The sequence below is a fragment of the Alligator mississippiensis genome, chromosome 5 (assembly GCF_030867095.1).
Source record: "Alligator mississippiensis isolate rAllMis1 chromosome 5, rAllMis1, whole genome shotgun sequence".
NCBI classification, from domain to species: Eukaryota; Metazoa; Chordata; order Crocodylia; family Alligatoridae; genus Alligator; species Alligator mississippiensis.
This window is the reverse complement of record NC_081828.1, coordinates 135699598-135714393: the sequence shown is the minus strand read 5'-3', so window position 1 is coordinate 135714393 and position 14796 is coordinate 135699598. Positions and strand designations below refer to the sequence as shown.

At 43.4% G+C, this 14796-nt stretch overlaps 1 protein-coding gene across 4 annotated transcripts in view; it reads right to left on the bottom strand.

Moving 5' to 3' along the window:
- Window positions 1-14796, bottom strand: part of ULK4 (unc-51 like kinase 4) — a 468513-nt gene that overhangs the window by 257929 nt on the left and 195788 nt on the right. For all 4 annotated transcript variants that reach the window (XM_059728765.1, XM_019483511.2, XM_019483510.2 and 1 more), the window contains exons 28-29: window positions 6382-6433; window positions 6138-6282 (exon numbers count right to left, since the gene is read on the bottom strand). In XM_059728765.1, coding sequence (XP_059584748.1) covers window positions 6138-6282; window positions 6382-6433 — 197 coding nt within the window. The remainder of the gene's footprint in view (window positions 1-6137; window positions 6283-6381; window positions 6434-14796) is intronic.

Below are 14796 nucleotides of genomic sequence, written 5' to 3'. Positions count from 1 at the left end.
AAATTATTTTTTTTTTCCTGAGGAATCACTAAAATATCTATTAGAACTGGTCAATTTTCTACAGGGAGAATAAATTTCTTTGCTCCTACACCATCACCCATGGTGAGATAAAGTAGGATAGCATTCCCCCTAAATAAAATGGGGTGAAGTTTTCCTAACTTAAGTTTCACGGAAGAGTGCTGTTACAGGTTACCTTTAAACCATTCTAAATTTGTGGAATGTTAGGCAGTATTAAAGTAAGAAGCGTTTCAGAGCAGTCACACATTAAGTTTAATGCCATCTCCCTGGGCTTGAGACTCACCATGCTTGGTACTAGGCAGCCCTTTCCCCACTTCCACCACTCAGGAACGTGAGAGACTAGGGAGGGCAGCCATGGTCCCCCCACTCCAAATTCTCATCACAGAGAAATCGAGAGCCAAAGGACAGTTGCTCTGGAGCAGCTGCAGTGTGGTAAATCTGGGCAAACATACAGATCAAGGCATAGTATATCCCCTTAAAAACTAGGGAACAGGTTCCTCATCACAGAGACTTATCAGAAGGGCAGTAAATATTTGTGTGCCTGCAAGTGAAGGAGTGAAGTTACTGTGGTTTAGTACTTACTTATGGGGTAACTGCAGACAGAGGGATAGTTGATATGCAGCCAGAATGATAATGGAATTTAAAGGCTCTGTGAAGCTTATGACCCCATGTGGGATTGCAACCCCTAATTTTGGAACAGTTGCCCTAACTTATGGATGTTCAATTAGAACAGTTTATACCACTATAATACCTGTATGATTTAAATTATGTCCATCCACTCCTGTGCCAGTATAAGTGGAACTATACAGCTAAGCTAAACCTGAACAAAATGCCTTTAAAGTTACAGTGTCTTTAGTTCACTTTATACCTGTATAGGAGAGGACAGACACAGTAGTAAAATTTAAACAACCAATCACACTATCAGTTGGTTGGATCATTGTACTCAATGGGCGCATCTACACAAGGTGTTTACTGCACAGTAGACTAATTAACTACACAGTAAACATCTTGACAGCTACATGTATATCCCTATTAGGCTTGAGTAAACTAATTTACTCCACAGCAGCACACATGTAGACTGACTAGCTGGCTAAGGCACAAGGATGCTTCAGTGCAGGAACTGCCTGCTAGCTAACCCTGCACTGAAGCACCCTCATGGCCCAGCCAGCCCTTCTGCAGCACATTGAGCTGGGGGGAGCAGCCCCAGGCTGGCAAGTTGACCCCCCCAGTCCCCATGCCAGCTAAGGCTGCTCCAACCCAACTCAGTGTGCTGCACTCCTGGTCACATGTTCACACAGCAATTAACTCTGGAGTTTATTGCTCCCAGGCATATATTCAAACAGCACACCCAGGAGCAATAAACTCTGGAGCAATTAACCCCAGAGATTATTGCTTCATATTAATTGCACATGTACACATGCCCAGTGAGTAGTCATCAATGGCTTGATGTCCAGTTGGGAGGAGGTATCCCCAGGGTTCTATCTTGGGTCCAGTATTAATATTCTTGTTAATGATGCAGATGATGAACTTGAGCGCACGCTTAACCTAGTGATGTCTTCAAATTTGCTATGTGGAGTTGCAAACACTAAAGGATAGGTCTAGGATCCAGAATGACCTTGATAAACTAGAAAAATTGTCTGCAATCAATCAATCTGATGAGCCTCAATAAGCACAATTGTAAAGTCCTGTACTTGAGACAGAAAAACTGCATGCACAGACTGCAGAATGAGTGGCTAAGCTACAGCAGACCATAAGCTGCATATTAGTCAACTGTGTGCTCGTTGTAAAAAACACAACATCATCCTGTGTTATATTAACAAAAGAGTCACTTGCAAATCAAGAAAAGCAATTCTTCTTTTCTATTAGGCATTGGTGAGGCTTCATCTGGAGTACTGTGTCCAGTTTTGGGCCTCACTTCATGAAGGATGTGGACAGTTTGGAAAGAGTCCAATGATTAGAGGCTTGGGAGGTAAAACTTCTGAGGAAAGGCTGAAAGAACTGGTGTTATTTAGTTTGGAGAAGAGAAGACTGAGGAGGGATTTGATAACAGCTTTCAAGTCCCTGGAGGGGGATAATACAGAGAATGGAGACGGGCTTTTCTCTGTGACTGTAGGGGACAACAATGGCATCAATCTTCAGCAGGGGAAGTTTAGGTTGGAGATTAGGAGGAACGTTCTAACCATGAAGATGGTCCAACACTGGAACAGGCTACCTAAAAGAAATTGTGGAATCCTCATCCTGGGAAGTTTTCAAGAGCAGATTAGACAGACATTTGCCTAGAACAGTTTAGTCAAGGATTGTCCTGCCTTGAGCAGGGGGACTAGACTAGATGACTTCATGAGATCCTTTCCTGACTTTTCCTATGATCTTATGATCACCAGGTGTATTTCCATGACAATCATTTCACTAGAGAACAACAAAGGCACAAATACATGAATAAGATTTTTTTTGCAGATGAAAATAATTGAAAAATTCCAACTACAATCTAGTAAGTGCCATTTTACTGATATTTCCCAAATAGAAATAGTATCATGGGAACCCAGAGGTTTTGGAGCTTGGGTTCTTTTAAGCACTGAGACATCTAAACATTTTTTTTTTTAACCTATCCATGATTTTGGCTTCCAGAGCTGGCCAAAATAATATTATTAACCACATTTTATCACTTCAGATCTCAGCCAGAACCAGGATGTGCAGAGCAATCTGTAAGTGAAAAATACTATTTTCTTTCGTATAAGAATATAAGATAACCTTTCCATATATGAAGGTTTTTTGTAGTCTGAGTTTTTGAAGAAAATTTAGGTAATTTCTTACTAAATGTAAACCATTTTCACCCCCTTTACTTGCTTTATTAGTTTCTAAAAATTTTGTACTGGTTGCACCAAATACTGAGGGGACAGGACACCAAATCTTTCACTGAAATAAATCAAGACTTTCCATTCAATGAAAGGCAGAAGGGGAAATTAACATGCTGATCTACAAATAGAAGTACTGCTAACATGGAATTACCATTCTTGTAGATGGGACATACATATATATGGCAGATGAGAAGATGGCAACTGTTCTTTGCCTAACTGCATTAATCTCAAACAGTCCTTTTGCATCTCATGCATATTGAGCAAAATTCTACCACTGGGACAATTTTATGCTTAAATCAATTGCCTGCTGTTGGCAAAGACCTGGCACAGTCGTAACAAGTGTGGGCCCCTGAGGAGGCTACATTTCAAAGTGGATAGCAGGAAGCTACGTTTACATTTGAAAGTAAAACCTGTAAGGGGCAAGAGGTGGGCACTGAACATGTGAGAGAGTCTTGGAATATGTGAAAGACAGGCCATCCAAAGGGGGGGGGGGGAAATCACCTGTAAAAGCCCAAGTAAAAATGAAACTTATGGGACCACCCTCACCAACTAAGACCTGCAGATCCGCAGAAAGACCCTCCAAATACCTGGCTGCAAGGAGATACTCTGCCCTCGGGATTACGTAAGACCTATGACAGGATTTCTGTTGTCTTTTTGGCTTTTTATGTTGTATTTTGACTTAGGCTATTGTTCTGTGGCTTACTGTATTTTAGCTTAGGCAAAGTTTTTCTGTTGCTTCTTTGTCCTATGCTTGAAGTTGCAAATTGCTGTGCTCAATACGTACTCTCTTCAGAGAACAGACTATTTCTGTTCAAGCATTTTCATGACTTCATTGCCACTACCTAAAATCTAATGTTAAGTCCAGTAAGACCTGCGGGCAGCTATTCTGTAGGTATAAAGTGCAGACATACAGGAGTCCTAGCTAGAGCTCCCCTTAAAAAGAGGGGTGAACAAAACTTAAACTGGGAAGTCTTCCTTTTCCACACAGCTAGTTGGAAAGGCTCATTTCTTGAAACAAAACCAAGCCTCGATTACTACAAGCTGTTTGCAGAAGGGCAACTCATCACCTGATCTACTGCCTCACAGCAGAGCATAGAAACAAAGGCACTCCTCTTTGGGAGCCCACTGCCAACAGCCACTCAGTGGTCTGCCTTTCATAACTTAGGCACCCAGTCAAGCAGTATTCAGGCACAATAGTTCAAATGGCATTCAGCCCCTGACCACAGGCTTAGCCGTCTGTCTCTTGTAAGATTTTCAAGAATTCCAAGCCCCAGATCCAGGGTTTTATACACTTCCTTGGCTCAGCAGTTGCTGGCATAAATTACACCCTACCTTTACTCTGTGCTTCAGTCTAGGGACTAAGCCCCAAGTAGTTAGGGTCTGTGTTCTCAGATTCCTTACGGTTTCCTTGGACCCAGGGTTTGCACTTCCTGTTCCTTACCTGGAATGCTGGTTCACAGAACTACTTTTCTGGCAATTTTCTCCTTTTCTAGGGCCTATCACCTACTTCAGTTTTATTCCTGCAGCCATGTCTAATATCATAGAGCATTCCTCTTGGCTTTTTGTCCAAGTTCCCTTCTCAGAAAGGGATCTCAAGATCCCTGCTTAGTTCCTTAGCTCTATATTGCAGTCCTTTAATTAGTTACATATCCCTCACAGCTGGAACTCTTCATTTACTTAGAACTGGCCTATCCTCCAGGTGCAGTTTGGTGCACTAACTGTTTTCTCTGACTGCAGTTAACTCCTTCAGGGTTGCAGTGATGTTTACATCCTCCATCACAGTGCTTCACAGTTTTATTAAATGTACTTTTATCTTTGCATAAAATCTTTCAAATGTTAATAATCTGAGTGTATATATGTCATGTGATATGCTTTTCAAGGATGGATATTATTATGGTCTTTACTAGAAACAAACAAGGGACCTAACTCAGAGGAATTCATTTGACTGCAAAAGGATTGGTGTCAGGGTCAAGAAAAGAACCCACAGCTCCTGACTCCTCATCTGAACAGGATTGAAGCAGTATTTATTTATTTTAGTACAGGCTATACTCTATTTTAAGTCAAATTTCCAATACTATACAAGTTCAAATCTTGGAACTAGTATTTATAAATTCTGTGAATCTTTGGCAAAGGGGAAAGATGTTGTGAGGGATTATTAAAACTTCTTTCATGGAAAAACTCATAAGAGCAAACCTTGTGAAGACAAAAACCTCAACAAGTTTTCATTCAGATTCACTTTCAAACAATTCCATGGGAAGGGAAAGGAAGGGCTTGCACTATTCCTACGTCCGAATAAGTTAGCATATTGCCTAGTATCCACAGAATTTGCAGGCCAGTCTATTACAGGAATAGTGCCATTGGTACAAAGGGCATGCATCTGCTTTTCTCCTAACATGTCCTGCTGTTGGTCTCCTAAAGACTTGATGTGGGTACTTGCCTTAATTTAGAACAGGCAGACAAAAGACAATGAAGGAGGGTAGGTATATACTGCTTCAGCAGCACTCCTGAGAGAACAATGGAGAAGCATATCCTACCCACCTCTTTGTTCTCTCTTTGAACAAGTGAAACTGCCCTAAGAAGGTCCTTTGTGGCCACTCTTGAAATCTCTCTCTCTAAAGTGCTTGAGAGCAATGGTGGAGTGCCTCTAAAGCAGCTTTTTAGACTAATTTCTGGGTTTAGAAAATGTGGAACAGGAGAATGTCAGTAAGGTATGCTTCCTGACAGAAACATGGAAATGGTGTAGACATATCCAGATAGCAATTTAGAGAGAGCAATTTACTTCACTACTGAAAAGTTTACCTGAATCCCAGAGGCCTAATTCCCCTCTCACTCTCCTTTTTAGAAGTTCATATTTAAATATGGTACTCTCTGAACAGCTTTCAGAGGCATAGTATTCAAAAGAGAAGAAAAACATTATAGTCAGCAATGATCAGAACTGTTCTGACCTAATGCACTGGGCAAGCAGGGGGGTTCACAGCCCAAAGCCTACGGAAACTCCTGCCTCATTTCAAAATGAGTCAGGAAGACAATACAACTAAGCAGCAAATGTGGGTGTCCTACAGATGTTCAGCTTGTGTCACAGATGGTCAAGCAATAAATGTGTTTGGTAGGGAGTCGTTTAGAAAAGAAGTTTGTGACACCAATTCATCATTATTTATTATTTTAGTTTTGTTATTTAAATAAAAAAGGCTTCAAAACAAATAAGCAGTCAAAGTGGACTGAGTATCAAAATATTCTGTGCTAGAAGAGCATCAGTATACTTACTGAGGCAGCAATGAATCTCTAATGAGAGACAGAAGCTTGTTGTTTGAGTCAAAGCTCTCCTCTTTCTCCTCAGCCATGACCTCGTGGCTAACAAGCAGTGATGTGGTTTCTGAGAGCAACCGCAAGCTGAAGAGTCTCCATTCCACTTGAAAATAAATGTGCCAAGCATGTGACCACACTGAAGTCTAATTAAAACAAAATGTGGAATTCATGGAAATTTTAGTTGATGTGGCCATATACTTACCATTCTGACTGTGGACCAAAGAAACTAATGATGGGAGGATATATTCTTCAACCTAAAACAGAGCATTAAAAAGATCTGGCTTAGATCATTCAGAAGGAAAAAATAGAACCCAGATATATTATAAACTCTGTTATTCCTCTCCTAGAGCCTTTAATCAAAGGGATGAACTATCCTGGAAATTCATCCATAATCAGACTGAGGAGGCTCCCAAGCTCACTTTGCTCTGGTAAAATCACTATGAAGTTACAGATAGCAGTATATCAGAATACCAGTATATCAAAGTAGTTATCAAACTTCAGCTTAATTTACTCAGAAGTTTTTTTTGTTTAAAATGCAGAATGTGGGTTTGATGTAAGATGTTAAGAAGCTAAAAGAAAATCAGGAAATCTATTAATTCTCAAGCCCTAGTCCAATGGGGGACAACCTTTCTGGTAGGTGTGCCACAAATTAACCTCATGCACTCCCCAAATGCTACACCAATCCCCTTCCCCTACCCAATCTGCTGCTCTGTATTCTGCTCCCAACTCTATGCTCCCTGCCTGATCTGATGCTCTATTTTTTTCTTCCTTCCCTTTGTGCCACTGTGCTGCCTGTCCCCTCCATGATCTGCCACATGCTACGCACAGAGGTTGCTGATGCCACATGTTTGGCCATCTTTCTCTAGTCCATGGAAAAAAATCATTAGATAGGCTTAGAAAGAAACTTCTTAGATAATATGTGACTCTGAAGTTAAGATACAGAAATGCAGCTTTATATCCCCTACTGAAGTGACCACCAGTACCAGTTTAGAAGATAGACTAGTTCCCCACCCTCCTTTAAATTAAATGAGTTTCTTTCAAGATTCACCTTTATTCAAATTCATCCTTAACAACTAATAAAAATATTATTTTTAGGTTTGGGAAATGAAAAACAGAAAGGAACTGAGGTGAAAAATCACTGGACATAATACAAGCAATAAATCTCAGTGTCCCATCCAGACCAGGCTGTAAAATATCATAGATCCTAAAACTGCAAAGTTAGGATTACTATTTAATGCTCATTTCAGGAAATGACACAAAATCAAAAAATATCTCCAAGATAACAGAACTACAAAATCTTGTAACAGTCACTTTAAAATGAGATTCTCAATTGCTCTGAACAGAATATAGCAGATTAAAAGATTGGGGATTAAAAATGTATTTCAGGCCACATGTTCAACTGATGTAAATCAGCTTTGTTCTCTGTGAGGTCAATTTACACCAAGTCAGGATCTAGCCCAAGTTATTTATATTTTTTAATGGTGTCAAATAGCCATTTAAAAGGCTAATAATCTTTGTTTGGAGAGTACATTATCAAGTCACACAATATAATATAGTCTACATTCATACTATATAATCAGTAAAGTATATCATAAGGCTTGGGGGAAAGGGAAACAGATGATAATGACAGTCACATAACAAGCAATTTGGAAGAGTAATTCTCCCTATATTTAAAATACAATATAAAAAAAATTGTTTTGGTAACTCAGGCCTGATTCTTTGGCTTTGATAGACAAAGGAAATACAGAATTATTGGAGGTACTAAAGAAGAGTACTTCTTAAGGATTTCAGGAATCTCCATATCCCTAGTCTCCTCTATTCTGGGGAGTTCTTTCCACCACTTATATAGTCTATTCACTACATCCTTTATACCTTTGGCCTCCCAGAATGAGCAGCCTAATACATTTACTGGGCAGCACATGCATAAAGCTATTTTGGGCTTGAAGCTACATACTTCCATCTACTTGCTGGTTGGTTCAAGTACAAAATTCCTACATGTAATACTTTCAAGAGGAAAGAAGGAGCAGTATCCAATAGCAATTGGTACACAACAAGATAGATAGGTGTGGGAGCTTGGGAAAGACAAGGTCATTTCAGACTCTCCTCAAGAGGGAAACTCACCTTATTATTAGGCTTCACTTGTTGCATTAAGTATTCCTACTGTTAAAAGGAACATATCAAGAAACTTGTGTCATTCTATCTCTGCAATTACTACTATTATTAATTGTGTTTGTGCTCTGGCACAATCATACGCTATTTTTACAATGATTATATGCTATTTTTACAAAGAGCCAGTCCATACAATATATAGCTCATAATCTAAAGCAAGCAACTTGGAATGTATAGCAAGCAACAGAGCTATAATCAAAACTTGGATTTCATGTATGTATGCAGAATTGACTATTAAATAAATATGAGTCAGGTGTACCCAATGGTCCCTTGATTTACTTATATAAACATTTCAAGAAAGGATCACACTATATTACTAGCAAGGTAAGCTGTAATTAGGCTAGGTTAACAATTTTCAAAGTGCTTTATTAGGCTGCTCTTGATCTGAAGACTAATACCTATGAGACTTCCACTAATAGACCATTATAGATGTTACCAGGCTATACAAAAATCATAGAATCATAGAAAATTAGGGTTGGAAGGGACCTCAGGAGGTCATCTAGTCCAATGCCCTGCTCAAAGTAAGACCATCCCCAACAGTATCATCTCAGCCAAGTCTTCATCTAGCCAGGTCTGAAGAGACTCCATGGATGGAGATTCCATAACCTCTCTGGGTAGCCTGTTCCAGTGCTTTGCTACCCTCCTAGCAAGAAAGTTTTTCCTAATATTGAATCTATACTTCCCTTGCTGCAACTCAAAACCATTGCTCCTTGCACTATCTGCCACTGCAGAGAAGAATCTAGCACCACCCCCTTTGGAACTACCCTTGTTGAAGGCTGCTGTTAAATCCCTCCTCAGTCTTCTCTTCTACAGACTAAATAAGCCCAGTTCCCTCAGCCTCTCCTCATAAGACATGTTCCCCAGTCCCCTAACCATTTTCACTGCCCTCTGCTGGATTCTCTCCAATTTGTCCACATCCTTTCTGTAGTGGGGGACCCAAAACTGAACACTGTACTCAGATGTGGCCTCATTACTGCTGAATAGAAGGGAAGAATTGCTTTCCTTGATTTGCTGGCAACACTCCTACTAATGCCGGAGCAAGCAAACTATGGCCCACCAAGCCATTCTATTTAAAAAATTTAGAAAATTAATATTTATCTACTCCTGGCTGCCTGTCAAAGATGACAGGAGCCAGAGGCACTAGAACTCAGGGGGAGCCAGCAGGAGCCAGCAACAAAGTCAGCCCATCCCCACATCCCCTGCCCCCACTTCCACCCCCTGCCTCCAACCAGAAGCCTCTGCCTGCCCCAGCTTTCACTGCTTCCCTGAACGCCTGCTCCAGCACTACGTGGCCTCAAAGTGTATCACTGGACCATGGGAGCACAGGGCCGCACCAGTACCCCAGGGCCAGAAGTGGGAGAGTGTGTGTGTGTATGTGGGGGGGGGGGGTGCGTGCACACACGCACGCACGCACGCAATGAGGGAGGGAAAGAGACAAAGAGAGCAATGAGGAGGAAGAGAGAGAGAGAGCGAGCAAGAGAGAGTGTGCGTAGTGTGGGGGGCACAGTGTGTGTGTGTATGTACATGTACTTTGGGAGGCACAGTGCATTTGTGTGTACACTTTGGGAGGCACAGAGTGTGTGTGTGTGTGTGTGTGTGTGTGTGTGCATGCACACACGCGCACGCATGCACACAGGGAGGCAGGGAGGGGGAGAGACTCAGAGAGAGTGTGAGTGTTTATAGGGTGAGTCCCACAATCACACCCCACCATACACACAGACCCCCACACCCATACCTCCCACACACACCAACCACTCTCCACCCCACACACATAACCTCCACAAACCCCATAACCACCCACACCCCACTATCTACACATACACCCACATGCTCCTGCACCTATTCTCCCCACACACCCACACACTCCCCCACATACCCACATGCCCACAGCCCACCACAGATCTATACCCACCCCCATATGCCCTCCACCCCCTACAATATACAAGAGTAAGACTCCATTTTAAGCTATTGTTCAATTTTTAGAATATAATTTGGTATTTTTCTAGTTCTGAGATGGCAAAACCCCTTGCTGAAAGGATTACTCCCGGGGGCAAGGGGAGGGACTTCTGGTGGCAAAGGTCGGAGGTTAGGGGGTGTGACTTCCAGCCCCAAGATGGCAACCAGGGGCGGGGCACCTGTCAGGGGCTACCCATGTGGCCCTCAACAGCTTGCCAAAACTCAGTAAGTCCACCCAAAATAATTGCCCGCCCCTGTACTAATGCAGCCCAGTATGCCATTACCATTCTTAGCAACAAGGGCACACTCTTGGCTCATATTCAGCTTATTGTCCACTGTAACCCCCAGGTCCTTTTCTACAGAGCTGCTGCTTTGCCAGTCAGTCCCCAGCCTGTATCACTAAGAAAATTAGCTCCTCAACCCTTCTCCTCCCCCAAATCAATATTGATCTCTATATCATAACTAGTTGGTAGTCAGGCTGAAAGGAGTTTTTTATTTTAGTCTAGAACTCATAACAATAGTTCATTTTCTTAAAACCACAAAAGATGCCAGTTTCTGCCAGCTGCAACAGAAAGGACCGTAAAGGACTTTAGAGGTACTGAAGCCAGCTACACTCTCACATGTACAAGTGGTTTCTTCAGGTCAGGATTAATTTATTGGACAATACAGGAACTCCTAAACAGCCATTGCTATAGAAACACAAAGACTTTTCATTTAAACCCTATCAATGGTAATTTTCACAAGTAGTAAGTGAATTAAAAATAATATGGCAAGAGAAGGAACAGGCTAGAATCTAGTGTTTTCATAAAGCATTCAATGAAAAAAATGTTTTAATCATACAATGCAACAGTTCAATAATTTGTCATTTTGAAATCTTTTATGCCCTTGACAAATAATACAATAATATAACAAACAATAAAATTACTTTTCTGAGGGGCCTTTCCAACAGAAAAAGATTAGTAGCTACGCAAATGCTTTACAAAGTCTCACAACAAACCTATAAATAAGACCTGGTTTAAATCACAGGCTCAGCTCATGGTACAGTGGCTCCTTTAATCTTAGAGTTTCCCCCATATACCCGCTCGCTGCTGATTGGTGGAGGGGCCCCATCAGCCCTGCCACTTGATCCTGATGGTAAAAACTGTGATGTTAAATATGTCATGGTTTTTTGCCTCCTACCACTTGCTGCTAATCGGACAGGAGACAAAATCCATGGCATATTTAAAACTGCAGTTTTCATCTCCCGGCCATCTGAAGCAAACAGCGAGGCCAAAAGGGTCCCTCTTCCAATAAGCAGAGGGGGGTGCACAGGGGGAACTCCAAGGTTAAAGGAGCTGCCGCACTGCAAGCTGGGCCTGCAATTTAAGCCAGGCCCTACCTATAAAGTAGGTAAAGAATGCAAGGGGTTAATGAGCAACACAAAGAAGCCTCACTAAGTGATCGAAGCCTGCACTATTACTCATTTGAAAGTTGAAATATTGCTAGTAGCACTTCAAAACCTCACTATCCCATGTCAATGGTGTAGTAAGAATGACTCAGAGATGACTGTCACAATAGTGAACTGCCAAAACTTCTAGCAGCACTTATATGTTCCCCACATGGACTCACAGGATGGTGGTCACAAGGACGTGGCAGGGACAGCCTTCAGCATGACATGCATGCAGTGAACCTCATATGCAGAAGCACAGGCAGAGGCTGGGGCACCACATACTGCCCTGAGGTTAGGGCTGAGGCATGGCAGGGAGGACCAGTGCCACATTCCACAACAGCACAATGAAGCAGCTCATGGCTCTGGCCATGGACATGCTGCGGACAGCAGGACAAGGGTGAGGGGCTCCAGGCAGTCTCTGTCCCACCTGGGCTGGAGCACAGCAGCTGCAGTGGCTCCAGCTCATGCGGGTGGCGGCAGAGCGAGTCCAGGTCTTGCACGGGCTGGAGGAAGGAGGAGGGGATGCCAGTGGTACTTCCTGCCCCAGGCTGGGGCTCCTGCACTATGCCAGGCAGCCTAGCTATGGCCTCTCCCTGCAAGCAGCATATCCTGGCCACCCTGCCCCTGCCCCAGAGAACAAAGGTGCCAGCCCCCAGTGCTTCTAGTGACCCCCTGCTCCCCCTCCCCTACTTGAGAGGCAGGAGCCTCTGGGTGGGCTCCTTTTGGCAACAGCACAGAGCTGGGCTGACACCCCCCACCCCCCCAATTACCTATATTCAGCTGCCAGGGCTGCTCCCAACACCATGGCTGTATGCTGTCCATGTGTGTGCGTGCGCACACACATGGCAACCCCTGCCTCCCGGAACCACCCCCCCCTGCTCCCAGCAACTCTTTGCAGGCTAGAACACTGCCATCCTGAAAAGGAAAATCCACAGCTTTCTACATTTTCGTTTTTAAAAAAATAAAATACACGTTTTTTCCGCAGCAAACGGAAAACCCGTTTTTCTGGTTATGACTAGGCATGTGCTAAGAAGTGCTCTGCAGATGTTAAGACCAGAAGGAACCATTATGAACATATATGCCAACTTCCTATATAGTACAGCACATACAAGTTTACTTGGTAACACTTGCATCGAACTCACGTGATAGGACTTAGATTGTAGAAAGACACACCATCCTGATTTAATTACTTTAAATGATATAGAATCCGGTACTATCTCTGGCAAATTATTCCGAGGGTTAATAACTTTCATCATTAATATATTGCACTTGATTTCTACTTTGAATTTGCCTGACTATAATTTCTAGCTTTTAGATCTTCTTATGCCTTTGTAAAGAATTTTGTACTACCAGAAATCATCCCCCTACCTCTGTACTTCTAAATAACCAAGCAGGCCCAGTTTTCTGGGGCAGTCAAGTTGTAGGTGCTGAATCCTGGTGTCCCCAAAGTGTCCCTTAAATTACACTTCAAAATAAGTGTAAGGCCTTCGTGAGGCCGCAGCTGGAGTAATGCATCCAGTTCCCCCCCCCCCACTTCAGGAAGGAGGTGGAGAAGCTTGAGAGAGTCCAGAGGAGAGCCACTCGTATGATCCAAGGCTGGAGGACAGGCCGTACGAGGAGAGACCGAGGGATTTGGGACTCTTGAGAACATTTAGATATGTGGGGAGCCAGAGGAAAAGCAAGGGCAACACTGGACCCCTGCTAAACCAGATGGGACAACTGACAACCAACGCCCAGAAAAAAGCCAAATTGCTAAATGGGTACTTTGCGTTGGTCTTTCACCAGTCCCATGGGACACCCCTGCCCATTACAGAACAGGGAGTCCCGGGTGAGGGAGGTTCCTTACCCTCCATCATGCTGACCTCGTGAAGGAACACCTTGAGAGGCTGGACAACTTCATGTCAGCTGGCCCTGACGGTTTACACCTCAGGGTACTCAAGGAGCTGACTAGCATCATAGCTCAGCCCCTGGCATGGATCTTTGAAAACTCCTGGCGCTCTGGAGAAGTGCCCGAAGATTGGAAGAAGGCCAATGTGGTGTCTATCTTCAAGCAACGGAGGAAAGCGGATCCGGCAAACTACAGGCCCACCAGCCTGACCTCTACCCTGAGAAAGGTCTCAGAAAAGATTATCAGAGGCCATTCTTAACAGACTGGCCGATGGCAACATCCTGAGGTATAGCCAGCCCAGGTTTGTTGTGGGTAGGTCTTGCTTGACGAATCTTATTTCCTTCTATGACCAGGTAACCTATCACCTGGACAAGGGAAAAGAGACTGATGTTGTATATATTGACTTTAAAAAAGTCTTTGATCTGGTATCCCATGATCACCTCTTAGCAAAACTGGCCGACTGCGGCCTTGGCCTCACCACGATCTGGTGGCTGGGGAATTAGCTCCATGGTAGGACCCAGAGGGTGGTGGTTGATGGAAGTCAATCGTGGTGCGCTGTGACCAGGAGGGTCCCTGAAGGCACTGTTCTTGGGCCTATACTATTCAACATCTTCATTAATGATGTGGACATTGGTATCAGAAGCGGAATGGTCAAGTTCGCCAACGACACCAAACTCTGGGTTAAAGCATCCACACCCGAGGACAGCAGGGTGATCCAGGCTGACCTTGACAGGCTCAGGAAATGGGTGGATGAGAACCTGATGGTGTCTAACACCAAAACATGCAAGGTTCTCCACCTTGGGAAGAAAAACCTGTAGCATCCTTATACAGTCGGCAGTGCTAGGCTGGTTAGCACTATGGACGAAAGGGACTTGGGGGTCATCATTGACCACAAGATGAACATGAGCCTTCAATGTGATATTGCTGCTAGTAAAGCAAGCAAAACACTGGCTTGCATCCATAGATGCTTCTCAAGCAAATCCCAGGATGTCATTTTCCCATTGTACTCGGCCTTGGTGAGGCCGCAGCTGGAGTACTGCATCCAGTTTTCGGCTCCACCATTCAAAAAGGATGTGGAGAAGCTTGAGAGAGTGCAGAGGAGAGCCACGCGCATGATCAGAGGTCAGGAAAACAGACCTTATGACGACAGGCTGAGAGCTATTAGACTCTTCAGC